Source organism: Notechis scutatus, chromosome 5 (assembly GCF_049901735.1).
Source record: "Notechis scutatus isolate UNSWTSFEM ecotype Mainland chromosome 5, rNotScu1.2, whole genome shotgun sequence".
Taxonomy (NCBI): Eukaryota; Metazoa; Chordata; class Lepidosauria; order Squamata; family Elapidae; genus Notechis; species Notechis scutatus.
The window spans coordinates 4,596,894-4,623,581 of record NC_142013.1 but is presented as its reverse complement, the minus strand read 5'-3'; the positions used below and the strand labels follow the sequence as shown (position 1 = coordinate 4,623,581).

The 26,688-nt window shown below is 44.4% G+C and overlaps 1 protein-coding gene across 1 annotated transcript in view; it reads left to right on the top strand.

Annotated features, from left to right (window-relative positions):
* The window catches only part of PAK1 (p21 (RAC1) activated kinase 1), a 62,797-nt gene extending 37,872 nt beyond the window's left edge, over window positions 1-24,925 (top strand). The window contains exons 6-15 of the mRNA XM_087966015.1: window positions 1,338-1,457; window positions 4,248-4,425; window positions 7,817-7,880; window positions 9,886-9,934; window positions 11,320-11,432; window positions 14,771-14,888; window positions 17,691-17,790; window positions 20,682-20,878; window positions 21,944-22,081; window positions 22,924-24,925. Coding sequence (XP_087822141.1) covers window positions 1,338-1,457; window positions 4,248-4,425; window positions 7,817-7,880; window positions 9,886-9,934; window positions 11,320-11,432; window positions 14,771-14,888; window positions 17,691-17,790; window positions 20,682-20,878; window positions 21,944-22,081; window positions 22,924-23,010 — 1,164 coding nt within the window. The 3' untranslated portion in view covers window positions 23,011-24,925. The remainder of the gene's footprint in view (window positions 1-1,337; window positions 1,458-4,247; window positions 4,426-7,816; window positions 7,881-9,885; window positions 9,935-11,319; window positions 11,433-14,770; window positions 14,889-17,690; window positions 17,791-20,681; window positions 20,879-21,943; window positions 22,082-22,923) is intronic.
* Window positions 24,926-26,688: the final 1,763 nt, after the last annotated feature.

Here is a 26,688-nt window from a genome sequence, read left to right as displayed (position 1 = left end):
TGATCTGAACTTATTTTATTGATGCAATTTAAAAAAAAAAAAGCCCACTGAATCTTCAAGCACCAAACAAACATGTTTGTGAAAGGAACTATTTTTAAAACCCAGCTTTTCCAAAATAACAGGTAAAAAAAAATGCTGTATTTAACACCTTCAGATGAATCTGGTTCTCTCACTTCCAAGCAATAACGTTTATTTTTAAATGAGCTAGTTTTTCCCAGTGGCTGTTTTCTCACAGAGAGAAAAAAGTGAGAGGTTGACAAGGATAGCTTGGCCTCAGTTGTCAGGACTGTAGATTGTGCGAATGCCCTGTCTCACATCTAAGCCAGCAATGTCAGTTTCAGGCTGTTTCATGTGAATTTCTCAGCTGGGAAGAAACCCATGTAGTCTGTTCTCTTCCAAGTTGCCAACGAAGTCTTAAGAAAATCTGCAAGAATCATGTTTTTCTGGTTAACTCCATTTCAGCTATTTTAATGTTTATTGCTATCCTTCCGCCCTGGGATAATGGGATGAATAAGAAGGACAAAAAACAGGGTTGGTCTATCTATCTATCTATCTATCTATCTATCTATCTATCTATCTATCTATCTGCGAAATATCACTCAAGCATCATCACAAAATCTCCCAAACAATGGCCATAAGTCTCCTTTTTCAGGGCTGTTGTAACTTTGAACAGTCACTAAACGAATAGTTGTAAGTGGATTTTCAATCCAGGACCAATTCCAGGTAGTCCTCAACTTATGACCACCATTTTGGTTGCTAAGCGAGACATTTATGAAGTGAATTTTGCTCCGTTTTGCTTCATAAGTGATGCTACTAAGAAACAAATGTGGATTTTCAATCCAGGACCAATTCCAGGTAGTCCTCAACTTATGACCATCATCTCTGTTGCTAAGTGAGACATTTGTGAAGCGAATTTTGCTCCGTTTGACAACCTTTCTTGCCACAGTTGTTAAGTGAGTCACTGTAGTTCATTTAGTCACACAGTTGTTAAGCGAATCGGGTTTCCCCGTGGCTAAAAAAAAAATCATAAAATTGGATGCGATTCACATTAACAACCACCTCGCTTAGCAACAGTCGAGGACTGCCTACATAAAGCATGTTCTTTCTTTCGGAGGAAAATGGCAGTCCGGCCTAAGGGGTAGAATCGCTGGACGGGGAGCCCAGTCCGTCCTCAGTCCTCAGCCCTTCAAAGCTTGTTGTGGGCAGCCATTTTGTGAACAATTGTCCCTCACGTTTCCTTCAGGTTCTGGGCAAAAGCTGCGAAATAATAGAAATAAACGATTTAATACGTGAATAAGAGAAATTTAGAAAATTAAACAAGGGTTGTTTCCACACAGAACGTGAAGGCCGTGTCGGAAACGCCAGCAGTGCCCTCTGTGTCGGAAGATGAGGATGACGATGAGGACGAAGTTCTCCCTCCACCGGTTATCGCCCCTCGGCCCGAACACACCAAGTCGGTGAGTGATTCTTCTCCTCCTTTGGAGTCATAAAATGCGTGAAAATGGGTTTTTGTACAAAAAACCAGCAGTGGTGGGATTCATCCAGTTCGCACCACTTCGGGAGAAGCGGTTGTTAACTTTGTGAGCAGTTTGGGGAACTGGTTATTTGAATCCCACCACTGAAAACCAGGTACTCCTCGACATGCAACCATTTGCTTAGTGACCGTTCCAACTTATGATGGCACTGGGGGGGGGGGAATGACATTGCATTTTTCACACTTAACGACCATGTGGCAATGTCCCTGTGATCACGTGATTTACATTTGGAGGGCTTGGAAACTGACTTGTATTTATGGCGGTTGCAGTGCCCCCTTTTGCAACCTTCCGACAGGCGAAGTCAATGGAGTAACCAGATTCATTTAACAACGGTGTGACTCGTTGAATAACTGCACTGATTCGCTTAACATACGTGGCCAAAAAAAAAAAAAAAGCTTGTAAAACGGGGCAACAACTCACTTCACAAATGTCTCACTTAGCAACATGAATTTTGGGCTTGATTGTGGTCGTAAGTTGAGGGCTACCAATAGTCCTCGACATACACCAGTTCTCATTTAGTGACCTTTTGAAGTTACGGTGGTACTGAAAAAAGGTGACTTCCCAAATTGCCATGATCCCATGATCAAAATTTGGCTGTTTTGACAACCAAATGTTGACAATATGATCGATCCCCTTTTGTGACCTTGTAACAAGCAAAGTCGGTGGGGAAACCAGTTTCACACAACAACTGTGTGACTCGATTAAAGACTGCTGCGATTTGCATAACAATGGTGGCAAGAAAGGTCTTAAAACTCCCTTAACAAATGTTTTGTGTAGCAACATACATTTTGGGCTCAACTGTGGTCGTAAGTCGAGGATTTTAATTAGGGGAAACTAAGGAAGGGAGAAAACAAAGTTGCAGCATTCTCTCAAAACTGAGAGATAATTAAAATTTGAATAATTTTCTGTAAAAAAGAAGGAAGTTGGCCAGGGTATTACAGGTTTTCCTCGACTTATGACCACAATTCAGCACAAATTTTCCGTTTCTAAGCAAGGGTAAGTGAGTTTTGCCCCATTTTACGACTTCTCTTGCCACAATTGCTGAGCTGCAAGTCATTCAGTAGGAACTGCGGTTGTTAAGTGAATCTGTCTTCCCCTTTGCTTGTCTCATGGCCCCGTAATACTGCAACCATCATAAATATGAGTCATTTGCCAAGCGTCTGAATTTTGATGACATAATCATGGGGATTCTGCAGCGGTCGTTATGTGCGAAAGTCACTTCTCTCAATGCCATTGTAACTTCGGCCTCTCACTAAATCCAATGTTGTAAGTTGAGGACTACCTATACCGGGGTTAGAAGAGCATATATATGCATTTTTAAGACAGAAGTAGCAATAACCCTTGTTAGGGATATACACCCTAGCAGAACTTGCACGGCAGTCAGGCAGGCAGGCAAATATGTGAGATAAACGTTTTTGTAGCTTACACTCAGTAAAACAGATACAATGTGCTAGTTAAATAGTTTATTCCAGTAAGATTTAGCATAGTCAAAAACAGTCCATATATCATTCACTAGTTCAGTCCGTCAGGGGATTAATCAGTTGCAAAGTCCAGTGTCGAAAAAGAGGTCAGTAAACTTACAAATATCAGTCCAGTAATATATCTCTTCGCAGTAGAGATATGAAGAAGTCAAACCTCCTTTCTTCCTTCAGCAACAGCAGAGAACACGCAGTTAACAATCCATCATCTTCAGCAAGCAATCCAGTAAGCCAGCAATCAATCCAGTTCTCTTGCTCCCTCTTATGGCGATTTTACAACCGCACCCAAAATTACATGCTTTGCAGTTTAAAGTGACACACACTTAAACTCACTATCATAGTTTATATATATTATTTTACCCAAACTACGTTAGGTAACCATGTTATTCCTAACAACCCTTGTTGTTTGTCACCAGTCCCAGCTTCTGAAGCAGGGGTGGAATTCATCCGGTTCGGACCGGTTCTATAGACCCGGTTGTTATGATTCTGTGCAGTTCGGAGAACCGGCAAATCGCGCCCCTGGCTGGCCCCTCCCCTCTCTGCCCACCCCTCCCCTCCGCCCGCCCGGTCAATCCTTATCGCACATGCCCAACATCACTGACTGCGTTCTCCCCCGCCTAGTCACTCCTTTAGATATTTCTATTTTTTTCCTCCCGACGATCAGCTGTTCCTATAATCAGCTGTTCCTATAATCAGCTGTTCCTATAATCAGCTGTGCCAGGGTCCCCCTGAGGCTTCCCTGAGGCCCAGAAAGGCAAAAAGGGGCGCAGGGTGTGTGTGTGTATGCTGTGCCCCCCCCCTGCACTCCATTTTTTTGCCTCCCTGGACCCCAGGGAAGATTTTGGGGAGCAAAAACACCCCCCCCCGAGGCTTCCCTGGGGCCCAGGAGGCAAAAAAAGGCCCATCCAGTCACATGGCCATGCCCACCCAGTTATACGGCCAGGCCCACCTAGCCACGCCCACCAACCACACCCATAGAACCAGTTGTTAAAAAATTTGAATCCCTTCCCTGTACTGAAGGTAGATTGCTACTGTTGCTGGAAGCTCCACTTGGTCCCGATGATAAAACAGTGGCTGAAAAAAATTGCCTTTTTAGCACTTGGTTTGCTCTTTTGCTAAGTGGGATCGGCTTTTGAGGTCATCAGCAGATCCCACCCGTTTCTCCGTGATCTTTCTGTCCCGTTTTTATGCCCGTTCTCTCTTTTTTTTTCCCCTCTCCTTCCCCAAAATGCAGATTTACACCCGCTCCGTGATCGAACCTCTTCCGCCAGCCCCAACCAGGGATGTCACCACCTCTCCCATCAACTCCCCTTCCGAGAACAGCATCACGCCCCCGGACACGCTGGCGAGGAATGCCGAGAAACAGAAGAAAAAACCCAAAATGACCGATGAAGAAATCCTGGAAAAATTAAGTAAGATTTTGTTTTGAATTGGAACATTTGAGGGTTGGCAAAGAAAGAAAGAAAGAAAGAAAGGGGGAAAAAAAAATCACAGGTAGTCCTCAATTTACGACCACAATTGAGTCCAACGTTTCTGCTGCTAAGCGAGACATCGGTTAAGTTAATTTTGCTGCATTTTATGACCTTTCTTGTCACGGTTGTTAACTGAATCACCATAGTTCTTAAGTGAGTCACACGGTTGTTAAGGCAATCTGGCTTCCCCATTGATTTTGCTCGTCGGAAGGTCGCAAAAAAGGGGATCGCGGGACACTGCCACCGTCATAAATGTGAGTCAGGTGCGAAGCCGGCTGAATTTTGGTCCTATGACAGTGGGGATGCTTGTAACAATCGTAAGTGTGAAAAACGATCATAATTCACTTTGAACAGTCCCTAAAGAAATGGTTGTAAGTCGAGGAGTACCTATGTCACATTGGGGGTGAAGTGTAGTCTTTTAATTGTGATTGCAGACCAAAAATTTTCTCGGCTGAGTTCGGCCTCCTATTTTGTGTTAAGCTATTTCCCCCATACAAAGTGCAAACTTTCACACAATCGGTGTTTGAAGGCTTTCAGAAGTGTCTCCCAGTGGGTTTGTGGTGTGATGTGTGATTGTCATGCCCCTGTGGGAATCTGACTAGGAGGGGGAAGCTGAACAGCTGACAGGGAGTGGGAATGTGGCTCTGTTGGCTGTGGAAGAAACTGGGGAAGGGCAAAGTCCGGCTGGGCAGAGCAGGGAAGAGGTAGAACAAGGGAGAGGGAATTCAGAGGAAGACCCAGGCCCACCCCCTCTTCATCCTAGGGCACGCAGGGAGGAACGGAGAAGGGAGCAACGTGGGTTGCGTAGCTTACGGGGGAGGGAAAGGGTCCTGATTTCCTTCATTAACTGCAGCTGGGAACACAGTGTTTAAAAAGCGAAGCTGCGCACAGCAAGCTGTTGGGAGCAAATGTGAGTTTATCTTGTATCGTCATGGCTTATCTGTGTTCCTGGCGTCTTCCCAACTGTGTGAGTTTTGCCGTGCTTTCAAGTCTGAAATTCCTTCTCCTGCCTTGTCAAAGTTAATTACCTTAGCTTGGTTTGTTTGGATTTTTAGTTACAGTTTGTGCGTACCTTGTTTTGGACTTAATTCTCTGCAGTCAAAGGCTGCTCCTGGGAGAATTTTTCTCCACCCAGAAGGTAACCTGGACATTGAGGGCAAAGTTGGAGATAATAAAGGGACTCTTCTTGCTTATCTGACTGTGATGCCTTTGTGCCACGCCCCTTTGGGTCATCACAGTGGTGCTTTGCTTCTCTAAATAGATGAAGAGTGTTAAGTGGGACCGTCAAGGCTAAAAACAAAATGGAGACTCACAAAATGGAGTACAGGTAGTTCTCGACTTACAACAATCTACTTAGCAACAGTTCAACGTTATGATGGACCTCCTTGGAATCTGGATTCAAAGTTACAACGGCATTGAAAAGAGTGGCGTATGTCCGTTTTTTCACACTTATGACTGTTGTGACATCCCTGTGGTCACGTGATCAAATTTCAGACGCTCGGCTGCTGACTCATATTTATGACGGTTGCAGTGTCCCTGAGGTCACGTGATTCTTTTTTTTGCGACCTTCTGGACAAGCAAAGCAATGGGGACTTTAGCCATGGTGTGAATAACTTAACGGCTGCAGTGATTCACTTAACAACTTGTGGCAAGGAAAGGTCGTAAAATGGGGCAAGATTCTCTTGACCACGGTCTTGTTTAGCAGCAGATATGTTGGGCTCAGTTGTGGTCGTAATTCAAGGACTATCTATAATAGGTCAGGAGCGCCTCAGAGTTGGCTTCATTCATTCAGCCATGCCGGCATGTCGCTCCTAATAAATCTTTTTGAAGTTGTTTGAAGCTTGGCTTCATGATTTAATTAGGGCCATCACCTGGAATCCTGACAAGGAGCACTTTATGACTATTATTAAGTGTTGAACCTGATGATTCTTGACTCTTGACAAATGTATCTTTTCTTTTATGTCTACTGAGAGTATTTGCACCAAGACAAATTCCTTGTGTGTCCAATCACACTTGGCCAATAAAGAATTCTATTCTATTCTATTCTATTCTATTCTATTCTATTCTATTCTATTCCCTATTCTATTCTATTCTATTCTATTCTATTCTATTCTATTCTATTCTATTCCATTCCATTCCATTCTATTCTTAGTAGATTTTCTTCTTCTTCTTCTTCTTCTTCTTCTTCTTCTTCTTCTTCTTCTTCTTCTTCTTCTTCTTCTTCTTCTTCTTCTTCTTCTTCTTCTTCTTCTTCTTCTTCTTCTTCCTCCTCCTCCTCCTCCTCTTCCTCTTCCTCTTCCTCTTCCTCTTCCTCCTCCACAACTCTTGACGAATGTCTCTTTTCTTTTATGTACACCGAGAACATTTGCACCAAGACAAATTCCTTGTGTGTCCAATCACACTTGGCCAATAAAAGAATTCTAATTCTAATCATCAGAACAATTTTTAGCAGAAGGTTGAAAGGTGGACAAATTCTTAGATGAAACAAAGCAGGATGGGATACTTATATTTTTCTTATATTTTGAGATGCAAAGCTTTGAGCAGGGATTTTTTTTACATGAGAGATTTGTCTGGAAGTTCCCTGTCCATATTTATGCAATAGTTTTGTACCATACATTGTTTAAAATGAAGGAAACTGATCGATCTGTAATATAATTGGGCTCCAGCTACCAGCCCTGGATGACATCTTCGCATCTCGCTGTTTGAGGAAGATGCACAACACTCTCAGAGACTCTTCCCATCCTGCTCACAATCTTTCTGAAGCTGTTGCCTTCTGGCAGAAGATATACAACCATTAAAACTCGGACCACACGTTTTCTGAACAGTTTTTATCCCAGAGCTATAACTGCACTTTGCAATGAACTTAAGGACCACCATCAGTGAGCTGTTGGACAGGATTACTTGGTCTGTTGTGTGGATGCTTGTGTGTTTTTAGGGGGTGGGGAATTTTGGCAGGTGGGGAGGTGTTTGGGGATTGTCATGTGTGTGTGTGCATGTTGAGTCTGGTCTCTGGATGTTATGTGAATTTTGTTGTATGTGTATACTGTGTATATACATACGACAATAAAGAATTCAATAATACCTTTATCATTGAGTTCCTGCATTGATCAAGTTGCACTAAGAGAAAAAATATCAACATTGAAAAACTTGCTGAAGTCTTAGTCCCATGATTTGAACTTTCCATTCTTTTCCTTCGTACTGTACATTTTTATCCCGGAAAACTAACTGTATTTCCTAGGAATTCATGTCTGCAAGTACCAAAAAGCTTAAAACCGCAGAATTAAAATCTGATTTCATCTTTTTTTTTTTTTGCTTTTTTTTTTTAAAAAAGGAGGTATCGTAAGCATTGGGGATCCCAAGAAGAAATATACCAGTTTTGAGAAGATTGGACAAGGGTAAGTCTTGAATTGTGAGCGGCTGCTTCTTCGGGTCAGGTAGTCCTCCACTTACAACAGGTCATTTAGTGACCGTTCAAAGCTACAACGGCACTGAAAAAAAGCGACTTGATTCCCTTTTGCGACCTTGGGACAAGCAAAGTCAATGGGGGGAAGTTGGACTCACTTAACAACCGGATTACTAACTTAACAATCACAGTGATTCACTTTACAACTGTGGCAAGGAAGGTTGTAAAATGGGGCAAAGCTCCCTTAACAACTGCCTTGCTTAGCAACAGAAATTTTGGGCTCGATTGTGGTCATAAGTTGAGGACTTACCTGTATTTAAGGGTTGAAATGGAATTATTTGAAATACTCTTATTGCTCAGTAAATTAGCTACTGTAATTCCTTCAATTACTTTTCTTTCTGTAATATTAATGACCGAGTAGCAGATTATAGTTGTGACTTATTTTCTAAAAGCAAGAGAATCTCAAGGTTGTTACTCACATTTCATGGGTGACTGATAGTGTGGTAACTTGGAATGGACGCTAAAGGAATGGCTATATGTCAAGGACTGCCTGTCATCATCATCTTTTAACGACCCCATAATCCCTTGTGGGGGTGGCGTCTGGGCAACTGAAGGGAACTAGCAGAGTGTTTGAATGGCCGGATGCCCTTCCTGTCACCAGAGCGGAGTTTTGTTCCGCAGATATATTCTCATTGTGACCAGAGAGAGAGAGAAATATCTGCCTCTACCTGGGATCGAACTCACAGCCTCCTGATTGTGGGGCAAAAGCTCCACCTCTAGCCACTGCATCACTCCTTGTCCAGGACTATCTGTAATTTTTCAAATGTGGACACTTTAAATCAGAACTGTGCTTTTCCTGTAGAAATTTGCTGCCTCAGACTTGAGTGAAACCATGGAGATTTTGCTTCCAAATTTTTGTATTGTTCCAAGTGGCTGTTTCTGTGGGATTTGGGAGCCGATCTTTGGAATTTGCGCATAATAGAGCCCGTATCGGTTTCGCGGGGTTTTTCCACTTGCCAAGAACCAATTTCCATGGGCGAATAGACAGTTAGGTCACCGAGACAAAAGGCATCTAAGCAGGTGGGAATCAAATTTTGTCATGCAGCCAGTTTTATTGTCCCTTGTCACACGGTCACATAAACGCTGCATATACCCGCAAATAAACCTACGGGGGGCTGGCGAGGAAGGAAAATAAAGAAGGAAGAGTTGAAATGGGGGGGAGGAATGAGAGTTGGCCTTAATTGCACTGAGCTAATTTCAATCCATAGAAGTCCTGCAAACTGCTCAGCTGATGTCTTATTAGAGTTTTATCTTGCCTTTTATCTCTGTATATAAAAGCGAAATACCCCTCACGCATCATCACAAAATCTGCAGAACCGTAAAGCCTGCAAACTTTGAAAATTGGCACGTAGGTTCCTCTCGGCTTCTAGGTGCTCACTAAGAAAGGATTCTTCGAAATGACCATCAGAGCATTAGTATTTCCTATATTATTATTATTAACATGCTCTGATGCTAAGGAGTTCTACTCCCCCTCCTCACCTGGAAAGAAATCTGTTCCAAATGCAAAACACAAGCAGAGGAGAGGAGTTTCAGTTTCACAGCACCAAGCAGCTTTAGTACAGAACAGTTGAGCTAAGCCATGCCCAGGCTCCTTGCTGTCTCCTTGCTCACACAGCAAATACTCTTTCAGTTTCCAAACAGCCCTCAACTCTCTCACACACTGACAGGACGCTAGCCAGATGAATACTGATGGATGCTGGTAGGCAGAGGCACAATTTTCCCCCCTTATTTTCCTCCCCAAAAACTAAGCCCCACCGCATAGTTTTGTAGCGAAGCGCGGGTATCGAGCTAGTAACTTGAGGCAGAGAACATGTTTAATGTTATTTCCTCCTCCGATTTTTCCCCACAACAACAACAAGCCTGTGAGGTGGCTTTGTCTGAGAGAGAAGGAATCCGTTTTTTAACAATCGATTTGTCTTCTCTGTTTTGTTTTTCAGGGCTTCGGGTACGGTATACACCGCGATGGACGTAGCAACGGCACAAGAGGTAAAGGCTTCGGCAGGTGTGAGGTGGGGTGGAAAGGAACCGGAGGGGGATTGGAGGCCAAAACATACAAAGAATGGTTGCAGGAACTGGGTGTGTCTTGTTCAATGAAAAGGAGGACTAGGGGTGACACGGTAGCATCTTCCAATATTTGAGGGGCTGCCACAAGGAAGAGTGGGGTCAAACTGTTTTCCAAAGGACCTGAAAATAGAAACACTGGATGGAAACTCATCAAGGAGAGAAGCAACCTAGAACTAAGGAGGAATTTCCTGACAACGAGAACGATTAACCCGTGGAACAACTTGCCACCAGAAGTTGTTGGTGCGTCATCACTGGAGGTTTTCAAGAAGAGATTGGACAGCCATTTGTCTGGAATGGTATAGGGCAAGAGTCTCCAAACTTGACAGCTTTAAGACTTTTGGACTTCCAACTGCCAGCATTCCTCCTCCAGTCAGGTTAGCTCAGGAATTCTGGGGGTTGAAGTCCACAAGTCTTAAATTTGCCAAGATGGAAGACCCTTGGATTAGATGGATGGATGGATGGATGGATAGATAGATAGATAGATAGATAGATAGATAGATAGATAGATAGATAGATAGATAGATAGATAGATAGATAGATAGATAGATAGATAGATAGATAGATAGATAATATATGGGTTGGGATGGATGGATGGATGGATGGATAGATAGATAGATAGATAGATAGATAGATAGATAGATAGATAGATAGATAGATATAGATAGATAGATAGATAGATAGATAGATAGATAGATAGATAGATAGATATACAGTAGATATAGATATAGACAGACTAGATAGATAGAGAGATGGAGATGGAGATAGAAGATAGATACTGTTCAAGGGTCTTCAAACTTGACAGCTTCAAGACTTGTGGACTTCAACTCCCAGGATTCCTGCTCCAGTCAGGTTAGCTCAGGAATTCTGGGAGTTGAAGTCCACAAGTCTTAAAGCTGTCAAGTTTGAAGACTCTTGAGATAGGGCATTCCTGCTTGAGCAGAGGGTTGGACTAGAAGCCCTCCAAGGTCATAGATGTCATTCTTACAATCCATGCAGTCGCTTAACGATAGTAATGGGGAGAACAAGGATTATGGTCCTTAAATGAGGTGATCGCATGGACGCCTTGTTTTTCAACCCATGCAGTCTCCTTTAGTGACAGCAATGGGGAGGGCAGAGATTACTGTCATTAAACGAGGTGATCACATGGACGCTTCGCTTAACAACTAGCACAACTTATCACCATAATAAACAGGCTCTATTTTTTTCCGTAAATCGAGGACTGCCTGTAATTTCTAGTATCTTCTACCATTGTGCCTCTCGCAACCAAACTGATGGATTCTACTTCCCCTCCTCTTTCCAAATACCAGGTTGCCATCAAACAGATGAATTTGCAGCAGCAGCCTAAGAAAGAGCTGATTATCAATGAAATTCTTGTCATGAGGGAAAACAAGAACCCCAACATTGTCAACTACCTGGACAGGTAGCTGTAATTTAAGATATGGGGGCAGGGCGTCTTCGTTTTACGCAGCCGCTTTGATTGACCTCGATGTTGTTTCTTCGCTGCCCCAAAGATGGGTGGGAGTGTGGGGGTGAGAAGACCAAAATGTTTGCCCCTCATTTTCCCCTTAAAAAAATCATTCCTTAAAACAAGGATGCTGAGCAGTGTTTAATTTATGTAATTCTGTGCTGTCTTGGCCCTCTTATGGACTTCCCTGCTGTGCCAAATCTGCTGTTTTTTCCTGTCCTTGGGAGAAAAAATATATATCAAACAGATGGATTCCACTGTGGAAATGATGCAGTCAGATGATTGGGATTAAACCGTTCTCCCTTTGGTTTTCCCTTCCCTCTGTTTGCTCCTTCCTCTCCTTGTTTTTGTGTTTATTTGTGGAGTTCAATCTTTTTTTATTTTTTAAATCCTTTTTAAAAACAGATCTTTGCAAGTGGCTCGGGGTACAGTATCTGTTGCCATGGTGTCGTAGGCAGCAGCCAAAACATCTCCTGGAGAGATATAATTCTTAATTATGAAATACACAGGGAGCCATTTTATTCATTCATTTAATGGGTTTAAATTCATCAAGCTATCACTGACTGAAACACCTTTCTCTGATCAACTCTTAAAATAATTGTGGACTGCTTACCAAAGGGAGAAACATCTTTATTCAGGTACTTAGCAAATGGCTCATATTGATCAATTGCGAACCAAAACTGAGCCCAGAATTTCTGTTGCTAAGGGGGACAGTTATTAAGTGAACTTTGCCTCATTGTGCGACCTTTCCTGCCACCGTTGTTAAGCGAATCAGTGCAGTTCAGTTAGTAAACATGTAGTAACCTAAACCGGCTTTTTTTTAGAGGTTGAGTAGCAATTGCAAATAAGTCAGTGAAATTGGGCAGGGATTTTATCAGGATGCCTTGAATACAGGTAATCCTCAACTTATGACCACAATGGAGCCCAAATTTATGTTGCTAAAGCAAGGCATTTATTGAACTTTGGCCTATCTGCAGTCTGAATCACTGCAGTTGTTAAGCAAGTAACACGGTTGTTCAATGATCCGGCCTCCCCACGGGCTTTGCTTGTCAGGAGGTTACATAAGTGTGGGGCTTGCATGACCCTGGGGACTCCGCACCTGACCTTGGGGATGCTGCAACGGTCATAAGTGTAAAAAAATGGCCATAAGTCTGCTTTTTCAGGGCTGTTGCAACTTTGAACGGTCACTAAACAAATTGTTGTAAGTCAAGGATTACCTGTAAATAAAGAATACCCCTCATGCATCATCACAAAATCTGCAGAACCGTAAAGCCTACAAACTTGAAATTTGGCCCGTATGTTCCTCTTGGCGTCTAGGTGCTCACTAAGAAAGGATTCTTCGAAATGACCATCAGAGCCTTAATATTTCCTATATTATTATTATTAACAGGCTCTGATGCTAAGGAGTTCTACTCCCCCTCCCCACCTGGAAAGAAATCTGTTCCCAATGCAAAACACAAGCAGAGGAGAGGAGTTTCAGTTTCACAGCACCAAGCGGCTTTAGTACAGAACAGTTAAGCTAAGCCACGCCCAGGCTCCTTGCTGTCTCTTTCTTGCTCACACAGCAAATACTCTTTCAGTTTCCAAACAGCCCTCAACTCTCTCACACACTGACAGTATCCTAGCCAGATGAATACCGATGGAGGCTGGTAGGCAGAGGCACAATTTTTCCCCCTTATTTTCCTCCCCAAAAACTAAGCCCCACCACATAGTTTCGTAGCGATGCACGGGTATCGAGTTCGTAATAAATTTAAACCACAAAAAAAAAACTCAAAGGGCAAACTCAATACATTATTGATCTTTTTTCTGCCCGTTCCCTTTTCTATGTTTCTACCTATGGAATTTATGGCGAGAATTTAAGGATTGGGGAACCTTTGACTATTATTAAGTGTTGTACCTGATGATTCTTGACGAACGTATCTTTTCTTTTATGTACACCGAGAGCATTTGCACCGAGACAAATTCCTTGTGTGCCCAGTCACACTTGGCCAATAAAAGAATGTTTCTATTTTGTTCTTTAAAATAAGAAAGCTACGACCTCTACATTTCCCTTGGTGGGAGATGAGGTAGGTGAGATGAGAAGTGAGGAAAGTGTGACCTTCAAGCATTTTGTGAGGGGAAAACAGGTGGGGAAACTTCTGGAGGTGAGATGAAACCTGTGAATTACATGCTCAGAAGTGAGCGATGTGAGACCTCTGGCAATTTATGGTGAGGAGCAAGAACTAGGTCTTAAAACTTCTCTTCAAACCTCTTCAAACTTCTCTGTTTGGCTGTTGAAGGTGGTCTCCTATGGATTGTCAACTCTAATGAAGAGAAGGACCAGGAGAGTCATGATAGCAGTCTTCCAATATTTGAGGGGCTGCCACAAAGAAGAGGGGAGGTCAAATTATTCTTCAAAGTACCTGAGAGTAGGCCAAGAATCAACGGATGGAAACTAAGGAGAGAACAAGAGATTCAACCTGGAAATAAGGATAGATTGAGAACCATCAACCCATGGAACAAGAAGTTGCCCTCAGAAGTGGTGGGAGCTTCATCCCTGGAAGCTTTCAAGAAGAGACTTGTGAGAAATGGTGTAGGATCTGCTTGGGTGGGGTGGGGGTTAGACTAGATGACCTACAAGGTCCCTTCCAACTCTGTTAATCTAATCTAATCAAGGAAAGATCCAACAAAAAAAAATAAAATAAGAAATTTCCTTTCAGTGAGAACAATTATTCAGTGGAAGAGGTTACTTCAGGGATACCATCACTGGAGGTTTTTAAGAAGAGGTTGGGCAGCCTTTTGCCTGAAATGGCAGAAGAGGGTTGGACTAGAAGACCTCCAAGTTCCCTTCCTCCAGATTTTCTGCAAAGGTGGGACCATTGGGAACTTGTTCTTCAAGCTGCTCTACAAAAGGAGAGGCCTTGTTCTTGGAGTCCTTGGTGCTCTCTGACCTGGGTTGTTTTCCGGCCGACGTTTCATGACCCAGCTAAGTAACAACATCAGTGCGCTGTAGAGTGTTGGCTCATGAAACGTGATGGCAGGATTATTTGTCCAATTCTGGAATAGAGTTGTCAGAATTAAGATTTTTTTTTTTAACTCCGGAGTCTTTTGGGAAATGTCATCTCTCTAAAACTGGAAATCAAAACCGAGATTTGGTCCCTTGTGCTGTGTTTGCAGTGTGGTTTTTGTGGCTTTCTTTTGACCACAGCTTGCTCTGTTTTTTAAACATTGCTGCCTAGGTCGGTTTGGCAATAGGTGTGCTTGTGCATTTGTCTGGCCCTTGTGACGCCTGCGGTTTCTTCCGTTCACTGCAGTTACCTGGTGGGAGATGAGCTGTGGGTTGTCATGGAGTATTTGGCTGGCGGCTCGTTGACAGACGTGGTAACGGAGACCTGCATGGATGAAGGACAGATAGCTGCGGTGTGCCGGGAGGTGAGAATTTTTTAATGATGGCTAGAGATAATAATCTGTGTTTTGAGTTGCGGTTCCAGAGAAATTTCTTTCCCAGATTCCTCACAATGCCTCCCACAATGGCAGAGCTTCTAATGGACTGGAAAAGTTATCCAAAAATTCAGGGAGATAGATATTCAGGGATGTGCTTGTCCTGAAAGTATATAGTATAGCATGTAGAATAGATCCCCTCCTTCCTTCCTTCCTTCCTTCCTTCCTTCCTTCCTTCCTCCTTCCTCCCTCCTTCCTCCTCCCTCCCTCCCTCCCTCCCTCCCTCCCTTCCTTCCTTCCTTCCTTCCTTCCTTCCTTCCTTCCTCATCTCTTCCTTCCTTCCTCCCTCCCTCCTTCCCCCTCCTTGTTTTTCTCTCCCTTTCCTTCCTTCTCCACCCTCCTTCCCTCTCTATCCACCCACCCACCCATCCACCTTCCTTCCTTTCTCAACTTCCTTCCTTCCTCCTGTTTGTTTTCTTTCTTTTTTCCTTCCTTCCTTCCTTCCTTCCTTCCTTCCTTCCTTCCTTCCTTCCTTCCTTCCTTCCTTCCTTCCTCCCTCCCTCCCTCCCTCCCTCCCTCCCTCCCTCCCCTTCCTTCCTTCCTCATCTCTCCTTCCTTCCTCCCTCCCTCCTTCCCTCCTTGTTTTTCTCCTCTCCTTCCTTCCTCATCTCTCCTTCCTTCCTCCTCCTCCTTCCTCCTTGTTTCTCTCCCTTTCCTTCCTTCTCCACCCTCCTTCCCTCTCTATCCACCCACCCACCCATCCACCTTCCTTCCTTTCTCAACTTCCTTCCTTCCTCCCTGTTTGTTTTCTTTCTTTTTTTCCTTCCTTCCTTCCTTCCTCATCTCTCCTCCCTTCCTCTCTCCTTCCTTCCCTCCCTCCCTGTTTTCTTTCTTTCTTTTTTCCTTCCTTCCTTTCTTCCTCTCTCTTCTCCCTCCCTGTTTTCTTTCTTTTTTTTTCCTTCCTCTCTTCCTTCCTCATCCCTTCCCTCCCTCCCTCCCTCCTTCCCTCTCTTTTCCCCTCTCCCTCCCTCCCTCCCTCTCCCCATCCCCCTCTTTCCTCCCGTCTCTACCCTCCACCCTTCTTCCTCCCTCTCTACCCTCCTTCCCTTTCTATCCATCTAACTACTTCCCTCCCTCCATTTCTTCTGTCTACCAATCCACCCGCTCTCTCCTTCCTTCCTTGTCCTCCGTCCTTCCCTCTCTATCAACCTCCCTCCCTCCTATTGGATCATCCTTTCAGGGATATTTCAAATTCTCCTTTATTGTAAAGCTACATTAACAGAAAGTGGTTCCTCCCCCTTCCTGTTCCTTTTACAGCCCCCAAACTAGGGAAAGTCTCCATCCACTTTCCTGCTGAGGGCTCAGCTGCCTCTTATCTGGCTGTTCTGTTGGCTGCATCCCTTCGCTCTGTCTCCCAAGGTTATCCTCACATACCATTGTATCACCCCTACCTTTCCGATCCCTGCATCATTAGGTGTGTGTGTTGATCATTGGGAAACGCATAGATATCCCTACAGACACCCAGGGGTGGACTTCAAAATTTTTAGCAACGGTTTCTCTGCCCGGTTGCTGGGTGGGCATGGCCATGGTGGGCGTGGCCTAGTCAGACTCCGGCATCATGGCGGGGTGTGTGTGTTTTTGCCTTCCCCAGGCTCCGAAAGCTTCCTCCTTTCCTTTCTTCCCTTCCTTCCTTCCTTCACTTCCTCTCTTTCTTTCCTTCCCTCCTTCTTTCCTTCCTTCCTTCCCTCCCTTCTTTCCTTCCTTCCTTCCCTCCCTTCTTTCCTTCCTTCCTTCCCTCCCTTTCTTCCCTTCCTTCCTTCCCTCCCTCTTTCCTTCCTTCCCTCCCTCCCTTTCTTCCCTTCCTTCCTTCCCTCCCTCCCTTCTTTCCTTCCTTCCTTCCCTCCCTCTTTCCTTCCTTCCTTCCCTCCCTCCCTCTTTCCTTCCTTCCCTCCCTCCCTTTCTTCCCTTCCTTCCTTCCCTCCCTCCCTTCTTTCCTTCCTTCCTTCCCTCCCTCTTTCCTTCCCCCTTCCCTTCCTTCTTTCCTTCCTTCCTTCCCTCCCTCTTTCTTTCCTTCCTTCCTCCCTCTTTCCTTCCTTCCCTCCCTCTCTTTCCTTCCCTCCCTCCCTTCTTTCCTTCCTTCCTTTCCTCCCTCTCTTTCCTTCCCTCCCTCCCTTCTTTCCTTCCTTCCTTCCCTCCCTCTTTCCTTCCTTCCCTTCCTTCCTTCCCTCCCTCCCTTCTTTCCTTCCTTCCTTCCCTCTCTTCCTTCCCTCCCTCCCTTCTTTCCTTCCCTCCCTCTCCTTCCTTCCTTCCTTCCTTCCTTCCTTCCTTCCTTCCTTCCTTCCTTCCTTCCTTCCAGGGGTGGGATTTAAAAATCCCAGCAACCGGTTCTCTGCCCAGTTGCTGGGTGGGCGCAGCCTACCAGGACTTCCAGGAGGGGCGTTTTTTCACCTTCCCCAGAGTCCCGAGGCTTCCCTCGGGCCTCTGGGTAAGGCGAAAACGGCCTCACCAGGCGCCGGAAGCCAGAAACAGGCCCATTTCCGGCCTTCCCGAACTTCCGGGAGGCTCATTTTTCACCCTTTTTGAGCCTCCGCACACGCCCCCCCCCCCACTTACCTGGCATCCAAAACAGGCCATGTGGGGACTCCGGGGAGGGGGAGGGGCGGGGTGGGCGGGGCCAGCCAGGGGTGGGATTTGGGGCTACTCCAAACTGCACGGAATCTGAGCTAGTGGGGTCTCCCCAACCCCTGCAGACCCCTCCGGGGACCCACTTCTGCTTCTTCCCCCTCCCCGCAGTGCCTTCAAGCGTTGGAGTTTCTTCACTGCAACCAGGTGATTCATCGGGACATCAAAAGTGACAACATCTTGCTTGGAATGGACGGGTCCGTCAAGCTAAGTATGTGACTTTGGATGACTGGCGACAATTGTGGGTCTGGGGGATGTTTTGCCGGTGGGTGGAAACCTTCCCCCCCCCCCAACCTTCCTAACGAAGTAATAATAGTTGCCTTTGATCCCAGCATTGTGACTGAATATTAATTTTCGGTGGGCAAAAGGTGAAAAATTATTCATTGCACGCATATTCATTCTCCTTTGTTGGGACCTGGCCTGTTAGCCTGCTCTTTGGACGGTTTTTTAATTCATTTATTTTTAGACTTTTATTCCTTTTTTATTCCTTTGTAAAAAAAAAAAAAAACTCAAGGAAATGAATATACGTAAAATTCCTTCCTCCTTTTTCCCCATAACAACAACCCTGCGAAGTGGATTGGGCTGAAATTGGCCCAAAGTCACCCAGCTAGCTTTCCTGCCTAAGCCAAGACTAGAACTCACCATCTCCTGGGGATTGGTCCAAAGTCACAACAGTCCGCTTTCCAGACTTAAGGGGGGACTAGAACTCACCATCTCCTGGTGATTGGTCCAAAGTCATGCCAGTTGGTTTTCCTGCCTAAGGGGGACTAGAACTCACCATCTCCTGGTGATTGGTCCAAAGTCATGCCAGTTGGTTTTCCAGACTTAAGGCGGGATTAGAACTCACCATCTCCTGGTGATTGGTCCAAAGTCATGCCAGTTGGTTTTCCAGACTTAAGGGGGACTAGAACTCACCATCTCCTGGTGATTGGTCCAAAGTCACAACAGTCCGCTTTCCAGACTTAAGGGGGACTAGAACTCACCATCTCCTGGTGATTGGTCCAAAGTCATGCCAGTTGGTTTTCCTGCCTAAGGCGGGACTAGAACTCACCATCTCCTGGTGATTGGTCCAAAGTCACAACAGTCCGCTTTCCAGACTTAAGGGGGGACTAGAACTCACCATCTCCTGGTGATTGGTCCAAAGTCATGCCAGTTGGTTTTCCTGCCTAAGGCGGGAGTAGAACTCACCATCTCCTGGTGATTGGTCCAAAGTCATGCCAGTTGGTTTTCCTGCCTAAGGCGGGACTAGAACTCAACATCTCCTGGTGATTGGTCCAAAGTCATGCCAGTTGGTTTTCCTGCCTAAGGTAGGACTAGAACTCACCATCTCCTGGTGATTGGTCCAAAGTCATGCCAGTTGGTTTTCCTGCCTAAGGCGGGAGTAGAACTCACCATCTCCTGGTGATTGGTCCAAAGTCATGCCAGTTGGTTTTCCTGCCTAAGGCGGGACTAGAACTCAACATCTCCTGGTGATTGGTCCAAAGTCATGCCAGTTGGTTTTCCTGCCTAAGGCGGGACTAGAACTCAACATCTCCTGGTGATTGGTCCAAAGTCATGCCAGTTGGTTTTCCTGCCTAAGGCGGGAGTAGAACTCACCATCTCCTGGTGATTGGTCCAAAGTCATGCCAGTTGGTTTTCCTGCCTAAGGCGGGACTAGAACTCAACATCTCCTGGTGATTGGTCCAAAGTCATGCCAGTTGGTTTTCCTGCCTAAGGTGGGAGTAGAACTCACCATCTCCTGGTGATTGGTCCAAAGTCATGCCAGTTGGTTTTCCTTCCTAAGGCGGGACTAGAACTCACCATCTCCTGGTGATTGGTCCAAAGTCACAACAGCTCAGCTTTCCAGACTTAAGGCGGAACTAGAACTCACCATCTTGTGGTGATTGGTCCAAAGTCACAACAGTCCGCTTTCCAGACTTAAGGGGGGACTAGAACTCACCATCTCCTGGTGATTGGTCCAAAGTCATGCCAGTTGGTTTTCCTTCCTAAGGCGGGACTAGAACTCACCATCTCCTGGTGATTGGTCCAAAGTCACAACAGCTCAGCTTTCCAGACTTAAGGCGGAACTAGAACTCACCATCTTGTGGTGATTGGTCCAAAGTCACAACAGTCCGCTTTCCAGACTTAAGGGGGACTAGAACTCACCATCTCCTGGTGATTGGTCCAAAGTCATGCCAGTTGGTTTTCCTTCCTAAGGCGGGACTAGAACTCACCATCTCCTGGTGATTGGTCCAAAGTCATGCCAGTTGGTTTTCCTTCCTAAGGCGGGACTAGAACTCACCATCTCCTGGTGATTGGTCCAAAGTCAACCCAGCTGGTTTTCCTGGCAGAACTCCCCATCTCCTGGTTTCTAGACAAGCACCTTCTCCACTACACCAAACCATCATTCTCAGACCTTTCTCAAGGACCTGTTGTATAAGAAAAAGTGTATTTATTTTTTTTTTTGGCTTCTCCAAGAGTACAAAGAAGTTGTCCATGGGAGCTACAAGTTCTGGGAATTGCTTTTTCCTTCTTGGGAGGTACCAGGTTGAGGACAGCTAGAGTAGACCAAGCTTAGTGTCAACTCATAAAATATTTCTGTGGTCTTTTTAGAGTTGCCAACAGACAGGGAGGAGGGAGCAGTTCAGTCACTTGCAAACTGAAAGTGCATTCCATCAATGTTTTCAAAGATAGTAACTAGGTGACCGAAGTTTCTGCTGTGCAAAATTCTAACTGGAGAGCATGATTGATGACTCTGGGCTATGGAGGTGTCCCATTGGAGAATATGAATTATGATACACCCAGAGGGGTCGGGGGGGGGAAACCAGGGTCAAGGGTGACAAATGAATGATGTGTCTCAGAGTCGGCTCCACCCAGGCAGTGCCGGACATGTTAACTCCCAATAAATCCTTTTGAAGTTTTGGAAGTTTCGCTCGAGACTTGTGATTTAAATGGGGTTAAGTGGTGGAATCCTGACACTTAGCTTGAATTTTTTTTTTTAATCCATTCACTCTTTCTTTCTTTCTTTCTTTCTTTCTTTCTTTCTTTCTTTCTTTCTTTCTTTCTTTCTTTCTTTCTTTCTTTCTTTCTTTCTTTCTGTTTTTGTTTTTCCTTCTCCTCCAGCTGATTTTGGCTTTTGCGCCCAAATCACTCCTGAGCAGAGTAAGCGCAGCACCATGGTGGGGACGCCATATTGGATGGCTCCCGAAGTGGTCACAAGGAAAGCCTACGGCCCCAAGGTGGACATTTGGTCTCTGGGCATCATGGCCATTGAAATGATTGAGGGGGAACCTCCGTACCTCAACGAGAACCCCCTGAGGGTAAGCTTTGGGTTTCAGGGCCGTTTGTCCCCTTCTCTTAACGGAGGCAAATGTAATTAAGGCAAATATAAACTCCTCAGGATAATCTGACGGGATCCAAACTGAGTCGGTCCCTGGGAAAAAATCCCTCCCCACCAAGGTTTATTCTTCCAAGCTTTTGGCCTCATGCTGGAGCCCATCTCTAGAATACAGGTAGTCCTCAACTTATAGCAGTTTATTTAGTGAGCATTGAAGAAACAACAGGAAGGAGAGAAGGAAGGAACCAGGGGAGGGAGGGGAGGAAGGAAGGAAGTGAGAAATGAAGTAGGAAGGGAAGGAAGGAATGGGAAAGGGAGGGAGGGAGGAATGAAGGAAGAAGGGAAGGAAGGAGAGAAGGAAGGAATGGGAGAGGAAGGAAGGAAATGAATTGTTGATCCAACAACTGACAGTTTATTTCTTTAGTTAGCAATTTCTTGAGGGAGGGAGGGAGGAAGGAAATGTTGATCTAACAACTGGCAGTTTATTTCTTTAGTTAGCAATTTCTTGAAGGAGGGAGGGAGGGAGGAAGGAAGGAAGGAAGGAAGGAAGGAAGGAAGGAAGGGAATAAATGAATTGTTGCTCTAACAACTGGCAGTTTATTTCTTTAGTTAGCAATTTCTTGAAGGAAGGAGGGAGGGAGGAAGGGAAGGAAGGAAGGGAATAAATGAATTGTTGCTCTAACAACTGGCAGTATATTTCTTTAGTTAGCAATTTCTTAGGGGAAGGAAGGAAGGAAGGAAGGAAGGAAGGAAGGAAGGAAGGAAGAGGAATTGAAGTGATCTAACAACTGGCAGTTTATTTCTTTAGTTAGCAATTTCTTAGGGGAAGGAAGGAAGGAAGGAAGGAAGGAAGGAAGGAAGGAAAAGGAAGGAAGGAAGGAAGTGAATTGTTGATCTAACAACTGGCAGTTTATTTCTTTAGTTAGCAATTTCTTGGTTAGCAAAGCTGGAAATTGCAACCAGGGAATGCAATAAGTGTCTCCCTTGGGCAGAGAATGTTTCTCATTGTCTTTGATAATTTTTATTTACAAATGTTTATTTATTTCAGGCTTTGTATCTCATTGCTACCAATGGGACCCCAGAGCTGCAAAACCCAGAGAAGCTCTCCCCGCTTTTTAGAGACTTCCTTAATCGCTGCCTGGAAATGGATGTGGAGAAGAGAGGTTCCGCCAAAGAGCTTCTCCAGGTAACCCTGGGATCCAGAGAAAGAGAGCCAGGATTTCATTCACATTGAATATATTGAATATATATTGTATACAGTTTACATAGAGGCCCATTTGACTCTACAGCAGCTGTGTCAAACTCGATTTTATTGAGGGCCACATTGGTTTGACCTCGGGGGCCGCGGGGGCATGGCCACCTCCAAGATCCTTTCCAAGTCTATTATTCTATACTATTCTATTCTATTCTATTCTATTCTATTCTATTCTATTCTATTCTATTCTATTCTATTCTATTCTATTCTTTTTTCTTATTTCTTATTTCCTATTCTATTCTATTTACTATATTCTATTCTATTCTTATTTCTTATTTCCTATTCTATTATTTCCTATTCTATTCTATTTTCTATATTATATTATATTCTTATTTCTTGTTCTATTCTTATATTCTATTATATTCTAATTATTCTATTCTATTCTAATTCTATTCTATTTCTATTCTATTCTATTCTATTCTATTTCTATTCTATTCTATTCTATTCTGTTCTATTCTATTCTATTCTTATTTCTTATTTCCTATTCTATTCTATTTACTATATTCTATTCTATTCTTATTTCTTGTTCTATTCTTATATTCTGTTCTATTCTAATTATTCTATTCTATATTCTATTCTATTCTTATTTTCTATTCTATTCTATTCTATTCTATTCTATTCTTATTTCTTGTTCTATTCTATTCAGTTTTCCAAACAGCAATGCAGCAACTTCATTAATACGATGCACCTCTCTGTCTAACCGACAGGTGTAAAAACCCACCAAAGTTGTGACAGTTTTCCCCCGTCTCTGCCTTTCTCTCCCTCTTGTCTAGCACCAGTTCCTGAAAATCGCCAAGCCCCTGTCCAGCCTCACTCCCCTGATTGTTGCAGCGAAAGAGGCCACGAAGAACAACCACTGAGGGGAAGGGGAAAAAAAACCACACCAGCCGTTTCCGAAATTCCTTCTGCGAACAGTTTTCGGTTTTATCCTTTTGGGTTTTTTTTTCTTTCTTTCTTTTTTTTAAGAGACTAATTTTTTAAAAGTTCCTCTTTCTGTGCAGAAAATGCCTTTTAATAATTTTTAAGGTATTTTTTTTTTTCCTGGTGACTGGAATCATGAAAGTCCAGATGGAGGATCCGGAAACAGACATATGGCATGGTGTAACTCCGGAGTAACTCTTGATTGCAAGACTTATTTCAAGACTTCTGTGAAAAGGCTGGCTCATCACAACCGTTGCGTTGTTGCCAAACCAACCCATCTTGATCTTTTAACGTACGGATTTTCAGACTGAAAGAGAAGACTATTCTGCGGAAACTTTTTAGAAGACGTTTTTCCTAAGCGAGATACAGTTCTTTTAAGGCGTTGATACCTCTCGGAGAGCCTGGTTCTTAAAACTACTGAAAAAATGTGTGTGAATTACTTGAAAAACTAGGGCAGGCAAAGAGAAAAGTGGACTGTTTTTATAATTGCAGAGGTGGAGGTGTTTTTCCTCTGAGCCACTGGATGTTTGGACAAAGTTTGCATGCGTCAAAGAAGATTGAAGTAGTTAGGATGAATACCACAATCGCTTCCTTCCCCCCCGGGTCCCTTTTTGGAAGGTTAATTAATTGGTGATGATCATGCAATGTGTTTGGAGTTTTGTGTGAGTGTACGTGTGTTTGCACACCTATTTCCCCGAAAATATGACCTACCCTGAAAGTAAGCCCTAGCTTGACTTTTTTTTACACGTGTGCCCAATATAAGCCCTACCCCCCAAAATAAGCCCGAATTAAGATCCCGCCCACTCCAGTAAAAATTAAGCTAGAGTGGGGATGGAGTGGAGGTGGAGCTGCCATACTACTTACCTTTGGACAGTTGTAGCCAGGCCTCGCATTCCCTGATACCTGCCTTGCTGGTCCATTTCTTTTGCATCTGGCAAGGCTGGCTAGGCTTTCCTGAAGGCCTCTGGAGCTGATAACAAAGCTCTGGATCGATCCTGAGCTCTCTTATCATCTGCAGAGGCCTTCAGGAAAGCCTTGCCTATCGCAGAAGAAGTTCCCGAAGGCCTCTGACAGTGAAAATGAGGCTGGTTGGCAATGCACGCAAATGAGGTTAGTCAGTGGATGACGTCCCCCGAAAATAAGACCTGGTGGCTTTTTTAGTAGCAAAAAATATAAAATAAGATAGGGTCTTATTTTCGGGGAAACAACGGATATGTGTATGCGTGTGTGTGTATGAGAAACAAATTGTCCTTTTGATTAAATCCCTACGGCTCTTTCTCATCTTAACTTGCAGTTTAGGACTGGCTAATCTGCTTGTTTGGTTAATAGCTTAAAATAGGACTTTCCAGATGGATTTGAACTTCAGTTCCCAGAGTCCCCGTGTCCCCCCCCCACCTTAACCAGAGGGATTATGGGAGTTGAAGTCCAGGCCAGCTGGAAGCCACCGGTTGGGGAAAAGCTGCTATGGTTTTTTATGATCTCAGATTAAACAGTACAGAAATTTGCTCGTCTGGACCTTACTGAAGAAATAGGGTTACACAAATGGCAGTGAAGGAAAAGCTTGAATTTTGGGGGGTTATTTCTTTATTGCTCTGGTAAAGAATATCGTGGTTTCCTGTTTCTAAATTTGCAAAAAAAAAAAAAACAACGATTCTGCAGATCAGGACTTGTTTATCTGGTCCTGTGAGCAACTAAGAATTCAATCTTTCCAGATCCAGCTATGGGTGAGAGCATCAACTTATACTGGGAACATGAGTCTCTTTGTGTAAGAAAAACCTTTTAATTTGTGCGAGATGAAAAACGATGGATGCAAAACCAGCAGGTTTTGAATAAACTAGATCCTGGGTGTTTCACACTGTGATTTGGTTTGTAAAAGGTGAGAATGCCAGAAGGCAAAGGCATATAAATGCATGGAAAACCAGCTCAAGTTTTGACACAACAATTCTTCTTCTTCTTCTTCTTCTTCTTCTTCTTCTTCTTCTTCTTCTTCTTCTTCTTCTTCTTCTTCTTCTTCTTCTTCTTCTTCTTCTTCTTCTTCTTCTTCTTCTTCTTCTCTTCTCCTTCTCCTTCTCCTTCTCCTTCTCCTTCTCCTTCTCCTTCTCCTCCTCCTCCTCCTCCTCCTCCTCCTCCTCCTCCTCCTCCTCCTCCTCCTCCTCCTCCTCCTCCTCCTCTTTTGTGGCTGTCATTAATAGCACTAGCACTTAGATATATATACCGCTTCACAGTGCTTTGCAGCCCTCTCTAAGAGGTTATACAGGTTGCCTATGGCCATCAACAACCTGGCTCCTCATTTTACCCACCTCGGAAGGAGGGAAGGCTGAGTCAACCTTCAGCCAGTCAGGATCGAACTGCTGGCAGTGGGCAGAGTTAGCCTGCAATGCCGCATTGTAAGCACAGTGCCATCATGGCTCCTTCCTCCCTCCCTCCCTCATTTCTCCATTTGCAATAGCCCTTAGACTTATATACCGCTTCATGGTGCTTTACAGCCCTCTCTAAGTGGTTTACAGAATCAGCCTCTTTCCCCCAAGAATCTGGGTCCTCATTTTACCGATCTCAGAAGGACGGAAGGCCGAGTCAACCTTGAGCCAGTCAGGACCGAACTGCTGGCAGTGGGCAGAGTTAGCCTGCAGAACTGCATTCTAAGCACGGCGTCACAACGACACCAGAAGAAGGAAGTGGGGAAGGAAGAAGAAGAAGAAGAAGTGGAAGAGAAAGGAGAAGGGGGAATGGAAGAGAGGAATGGACGGAGGAGGAGGAAGGGGGAAAAGAGGATGAAGGCAAAAGAGAAAGGAAAATAAAAGGGAAGAGAGGAAGGAGAAGGAGAGGGAAGATGGGAGAGGGAAGGAAGAAATAACAACACTTAGACTTATATACCGCTTCATGGTGCTTTACCAGCCTCTCTCTAAGTGGTTTATAGAGTTGGCATATTACCCACGACAATCTGGGTCCTCATTTTACCCGCCTCGGAAGGACGGAAGGCTGAGTCAACCTTGAGCAGGTGAGATTCAAACTGCCAACTGCAGGCAGCCAGCAGTCAGACGTAGCCTGCAGTACTGCATTCTAACCACTGCACCACCACCATTAAGTGCTAAATGCAACAGTTGTTCAATACCTCAGTCCTTAAGTGAGCCAATTATTTGGTATGGGTGTGGTTTTGTCCAAAACTACACCTAAATGCCGGGTTTTGGGCGAAACCTTCATAAAACACACGTCTGTACAGGACAGTGCAAATGGCCAGACACGCTGGTTGCCAAGCACCCAAAAATCAATCATGCAACTGGGGAAGTGTTGAAACTTCAGATAGGGGTTGCATGTAGGTAGGTCCTGAAGTCACTAAGCCACTATAAAATGAGGACTGCCTCCATAAAACTATAACAATAAAGGAGAATATTTGTAGCTCAGGGTTGAAATAAGGGGTCCTTGGTGCTCGCTCTCTCCTGCAAGAAAACAGACAAACTCGGGGAATATTCTGATATAAATTAACACGGCAACAAACCAGGTAAGAACCTCTAAAAGGTTTCCTTGTCCAGTCGTATCTGATTCTAGGGGATGGTGCTCATCTCTGGTTAGCTGAGGGAGCAGTGGTAGTATTCTACCAGTTCGGCCCAGTTTGGCTG